Source organism: Sesamum indicum, unplaced genomic scaffold (genome assembly GCF_000512975.1).
Source record: "Sesamum indicum cultivar Zhongzhi No. 13 unplaced genomic scaffold, S_indicum_v1.0 scaffold00250, whole genome shotgun sequence".
Classification (NCBI taxonomy): Eukaryota; Viridiplantae; Streptophyta; class Magnoliopsida; order Lamiales; family Pedaliaceae; genus Sesamum; species Sesamum indicum.
Window position 1 is genome coordinate 5756 of NW_011628144.1, and position 6606 is coordinate 12361.

The following is a 6606-nucleotide window of genomic DNA, read 5'->3' on the forward strand; positions in this document are numbered from 1 at the left end:
CAGAATTAAACCTTGTAAGCTAGTGTAAAAAGGTAATAATTGGCGTACCATTACCCGAAATGGTTGGGAGTATTTATAGGACAAAATATCCGTACTTATACAGGTGCACGTGTCATTGTCCTAAACGTTGTATTACAAAGTCATCAAACGACTTTGGTTCTGGTTCCCAAGTGGGGTCAGGTTGGTGTGTGATTTGACCCGTGTGGGAAAACATGCAAATTCTTAAACCTGCAACACAGTAAAGCTCGTCGTAAATTATCCTTATTATTATATAAAGTACTCGTAATAATAGCATATAACAACAACAATTTATATAATATATATACACTATTAGAGATATCGGCAACACCTAATATAGGCAAGAATACTTAGAGAAATAATAGCAAGAGATCCAACCACAAATATCCAAGACTTAAGGACGACCATCGCTTTGTGACTGAGAAAAGGAAGGACTGATAATTAGAAACACGAAACATGAAAAGGAGTAGTGATAAGTGGTACATACGTACTAGAAACATGTTGATGATCATTGAAATTAAGACAATGCTGCACAATTCCTTCTGTTGTGTTCCCAGAATCAATCAATCGTTATGCCACCCAGGAGTTCCCACCAACCTCGTGCCGGGACTTACATCCCCTACATGGCCTTCATCATCTTTTCAGCCATCTTTGTCTTCAGGGTACAATATTTTCTGTGACATCTAATGTTATTACATACGTGCTCGAATCATGTTACTCAAGTTTTAATTTGTCTTAATACATTGCAGTTGGACGTCTTTGTTACCCAAACAATCTCTACGGCTCGACGTAACCAAGAACTCAAATATGAAATCACAACGCAGGAGCCCAGGTAATTAACTAACCTTTTTTGTTTGTGCATTTGTAAGGTATTTGTCATAACATTGTACTTCAAAGAATATATACATAGAATTTATATAAGACAAGTTATTCATCATAAAAATATTTGTCCAGATCAGATTTGGACAGATCAAACTAAATCAATCACATATTGCACTTGTCTGTCTTAGGACAATATATATGCATGCTTAAACGAAACACTGACTTAAAATATATGAATGTAGCTGAAATTTTGTTATGTTGAAGTATCTGGTGAGTGTAATTGGCTGACATTTGTCCTGTCGACGATGAAACAAAATTGATCAGTCCACCTACCGTTATCAAGAACGAAAACGCCACTTTCTACAAGCATGTCCTCGTCACGTGGGGTGAATTCCACACTGAGATACTCAACGACGGGGAGCTCCTCAAGCTTACGCTCGACAAACATTCTGGCTCCGGCTTCCAGTCCAGGAAACAATTACTCTTCGGAAAGATTGACATGCAGATCAAGCTTATCCCTGGAGACTCTGCAGGCACTGTCACAACATATTATGTAAGATTCATGACATACTACGACTAATCAGACTAGGAATTTAAACAATTACAGAAATACTTAGGACTATTATGTCAGATGGAGAAGCAGTTAATTTAGTATTTATTCTTAATGTTTTGACGTAATGATCAATGTCTCAGTTTTCATCACTAGGCGACCACCATGATGAGATAGACTTTGAGTTCCTGGGAAATTCCACTGGTAATCCTTACACCCTTCACACAAACGTGTTCAGCCAGGGCAAGGGTGACAGAGAACAACAGTTCTTCCTATGGTTTGATCCCACTGCAGATTTCCACACATATACCATTCTCTGGAATCCCAAAACCATCATATAAGTATTTGTAAGCTGCGGATTAAATACATACATAAACCGTGAGGCACTGTAAGAAAATGACCCAATAGCCGTTTTAAAAGCAGAGACAGGTATTCCAAACACTTCAAAAGTATTTTTTTGATGCAAGAAGCTGTAAAACGCTTTTTTAAAGCACTTACAAATACTCCCTAAGAATTCCACAAAATAGAGGGCCAAAAGTGTTGACTCCCTGTTTTATGGAACTAAAATAGTAACTTTACCTATTCTTGAAGTTACTTTTCGTCTCCTCGCAAAGTACTAAAGTCAAATCAAACAAAAATATAAACATTGTTTCTCTTGGTTTCCAGCTTCTACGTGGACAACATACCAATACGGGAGTTCAAGAACCTGGAAAGAATAGGGGTGCCGTACCCCAAAGACCAGGCCATGAGAGTACACTCAAGTCTGTGGAACGCTGATGACTGGGCCACGCAGCACGGTCTGGTCAAGACCAACTGGACCTTAGCCCCATTCAATGCTTGGTACAGAAATTTCTCCATGGATGGCTGCATTTGGTCTCCAGAAACAAGAGCCTCTGCTTGTGCTGACGCTGATTTCTCGACCAGACATGTACTGAAAATGGAGCTGGACAGGAGGAGCCGAGCGAGGATGAAGAGGCTGCAGAAGAAACACATGGTGTATGATTATTGCAAGGATAAGTGGAGGTTCCCTAAGGGCCCTGGCCGTGAATGCAGGATGAACTAGTATGAGGTTATGAGTGCTTGTTGTGTTTTGAGTTTTAGTTTAGGGCTTAAGGTTATTTGGAGGGGTTGCCAAGAATTAAGTTAGGTTTGTTTGATTAGTGATCATAGTTTAAAATCTGTTCGGATCTTTATTGTAAAATAGTGTTACATCCGGTTTTCTCTTACTTAAAAATAAATGGGGCATATGTCTAGATTCATGCTAGTTATGCATTTAGGAAAGAATTTTGTACCTATAATGTGTATATAGGTTTATTGTGATTTTGGTCCTGTATCTATAAGGGTTTGGCAATTTTGGTTCTCTAACTTTAGAGTTGACAATTTTGGTCCTATAACTTTCAAATGTTCGTGATTTTGGTCATTCAGGCTATTTTATGATCATTTTGCCCTTCTAGCTAAAAGTTAACCATAGTCTACTACATGTTCCAAGTTAGGCCCAACATGCTTACGGAATAAATTAAGTGATCATAAATTCGTACATTTTTTCAACCGCCTTGTTTTCGAGTATTCCAAGTCCTCGATTTTATGGACTTCCTCCAACCACACTACCACAACAGATGGTTCACATTTACTTGGCTCCTTCAGCAACAAACAACACAACCCTATTCCGTTTCCTACCTTAGGGTGTAGAAGACACTCCAATATAGGACTTGATAGAATTTTGGACAATAAACCCAACAGAAGCCTTAATTTTATTGAAGAGATATATGAAATATTACATAAATATTATTTTCTCCATTGGAGGAGACAATTTCTTCCCACTTGCATTTTGAACTTTTGTTTCTTTCAAAAAGGGTCAGAATCATGTATCTTGCGAGATCTTTTATAAAGATTTTTTGCAAAATTAACAACTCCATTAAAGCTCCGCAAGTGCTTCTTATCTTTGAGTACATCTAAAAAATTGCGGATTTTCTTCACAGTATGACTATGCAGCTCAATACCTGTTTCGTCAATAAAAATTCCTAAAATTTCAATTTTATTGACTGTGATAGTAGCCTTCTTATCAAAAAGCACTAATCCTTCTCTACGATATGTATCAAAAAATATTTCAAGATGTTTAATATGATCTTTCATATTCTTAGATGCAATTAATATGTCGTCAATGTAGACAAACATAAACTCAAAATAATCTTTAAAAAAAATTATCCATTTTCTTTTGAAATATCTGGGTGCATTTGCTAATCCCATTGGTAGCACATTCTAGATATATTATCCCTATGGTGTGGAGAATACAGTAAATCTCTTCGATTCACTCTCCATCTTGATCTGATAAAAATCAAGCAATCAAATTTAGAAAACACTTTTGCACCTTTAATTCAGTCAATTAAGTGCTCTCTACTCGTAATGTAATAACTATCAAATTCTAATATTCTATTAATCCCTTGATAGTTAATTATCAACCTGAATTTACCTCTTTTTATCTTCATGATTTCTTATAGAAAACCAGAATGGTGGTAATGGAAACTGAAGCTTCAAGTAATGGAAACCGAAGCAAATCTGCTGAAGAAGAAGATATTTTGGCTTAAAGTTTGCTTGGTGGCATCATGGTTTGTGATGGTCGGTTTTTGAATGGGTAAACGGACGGTGGTCTTCGGATGAATCGTTCGATGAATCGTTCTAGGTTGCTAGATTTGTAGGGGCTTACATTATGCTGTTAGATATGGGTAAACATAAAATTGAGGAATTGTAGTGGCATTTTGTGGTTTTGATAATAAAATTGAAAGCCTCAAATTTGAAGCTTTTGTGACTTATGTGTTATGTTGTTAAAGAATTCTGTTAATGAAGTTTAAGAATAAAACTAAAAGCCTAAAATTGCAGTTGTTAATTAATTTAGTAATAGAATAAAAATAAAAATAAATTTTCAGTCATTTCTGCACCCTTTTCAACAATATAAGGAATTTTGAGCAACATTTCTGCACCCTTTTCAACCATTTTTGCACTCTTTTCAACAATATAAGGAATTTTCAGCAATATAATGAAAATAAAAATATTCATTTCTGCACCATTTTTAACAAGTTAATGAGAAACATTCATTTCATACTAACATCAACAATTTACAACATCCTGCCCACAATTTATAGCCCGTCTTCACAAAACACATGAACATCCATTTACAACATTTCTTCAACGACAACCTGTCCACAAAACCCCCTAATTCATAACATATGCAATCACAACTGATTCCTCAAGTTTCTCAAGTATCTTGAGATTACAAATAAAAAATGTTTCAATCAAAATAAAAAAGTTCTTAAACAAAACCTGAATTCCTCCCATCTTTCTTCTTGCCCTTGTCTCCCTTGTCCTTCGATTGTGATAATACATTGTTCAATTGTGATAATGTAACATACTTTTTGCCATCCTTCTCCAAAAATGTACATGTTGACAGAAGAGATTTGGTCTCTGGTTGTAAAGGTTGTTTTGAAAATACCTCAGGTATGGTTATCCCAAAATCAGTAATTTCATGTGACGCCCCAAAGATTATAATACATAATTGAGAGATTAATTGGTAAATTTTTATGAAACTTAGTTAATTGGTAAATAAATTATGGGCCATAATTGGAATATAATAGAACTTGAACGGGTTAAATTGGAGCTCGTTATAATATTTGAGAACAAATTATATTAATTAAGAAATTAGGAAGGACGAAATGAGTATTTTGAGAAAATTTTAATAAAAAAAATATTATATATAATAATAATATTATGTATATAATAATATAATATATATATATATTTATATATATAAAGTGAAGAGAGAGAGAGAATGAGTGGCCACCGCCTCAACTCTCTCTCTCCTCTCTTTATTGCACACACACACCCATACACAATTCACACACAAACAATTGGAAATTTGAAATTCTCTCGGCGAAAAGGAAAAAAAACAGAGGTAAGAATTTATATTTTAAAAATTATAATAATTTATATAATGATATTGTTTAATTAGTCCATTTATTAAATGTTGTTTATACTAAGCGATATACTATTTAACCGGAATATTTTATGGGTTTGACTATTTAAAATAGTGTCTAAATAAATATAGAATCGGATATAAAAATGATATCGTTGGTTAATTAGATTATTAAATTCGTTAGATTTGAATATTACTATAGTTAATTTATACAATTTCATTGGAATTATTAACCAAATATGCAATTCTATGTATTATTGTTCAATTAAAGATTATAATAGCGAGAAATTGATAGAAAATTCATAGAAATATTCCGAAAATTACATTTAATAAATGGTATGTTAATAAAGAGAAAAAATGAAGATTTGTATTTTGGTAGAAATAAAATATTAAAGAATTATTAGAAATTGTACGAATAATATTTAATATTATATTTAAAAGAAATTACGATATTCTCGATATATTAATTGTATGTGGTATAACTCATTATAGGATACGGAGGTGAGGTGAAAGGACTGACAATTAGCGATTGAGTAGAAAGAAACGTTGTGAGATTGAGGTAAGTAAATAATTAGTATTATCTATATATGCTTTCTGTATTTGTGGTTTTACTGTTATATGAATTTGTGGTTCATGCTGATTTTAATTTATCTGAAGTATATAAGTGATGGATGATTTGATTTGATTGACGATATTGTGTACGTGGAATGAGAAAATACGTGGAAATATTATGTTTGTTGTTTGATGTGTTGTGGATGTCTGAAAATGAGAATATGTTAATATATTGTTTTACGTTACTAGTTGCTTACAAGAATGGTAATATGTGGAAATGAGGGAGTGGTGAAAATTGAATATAATTGTTGTGTGAATACCCCTTGATGTGTTGAAAAGCCTATAATGCGAAAATATGATATGAAAGAGCTATGTGCGATATGAAAGAGCTATGTGCGAAATGAAAGAACTATGTTCGATACGAAAGAGCTATGTGCGAAATGAGATTGATGAGCTGGCTGTCAAGGGGGTTCACTTAAATTTATATAACGGTGAGATTGAGTTGGCGGGAAAAAACACAATATCACCTTCTGGTAAGCAAACTAGGAAAAACGGAGTTTGGTTGGTTATCATATTATGAGATAGTCATGTGGTGTAATAAAGCTGATTATGTCGGAATTAAATTGATTGTATTCCATGCGTGCTGCTTGTTTATCTTGTTTGAGTTGTGTTTAATATGCATATATAGATAGGGCTG

General features: G+C 33.8%; 1 protein-coding gene across 1 annotated transcript; it reads left to right on the top strand.

Annotated features, from left to right (window-relative positions):
* The first annotated feature begins 524 nt into the window (after nt 1-524).
* LOC105179955 (xyloglucan endotransglucosylase/hydrolase protein 22-like) lies at nt 525-2453 on the top strand. Its single transcript, XM_020691500.1, has 5 exons — nt 525-680; nt 768-850; nt 1165-1393; nt 1534-1667; nt 2057-2453. Exons 1-5 carry the CDS (start codon nt 591-593, stop codon nt 2451-2453), a joined length of 933 nt encoding a protein of 310 aa, XP_020547159.1. The 5' UTR covers nt 525-590.
* Nucleotides 2454-6606: the final 4153 nt, after the last annotated feature.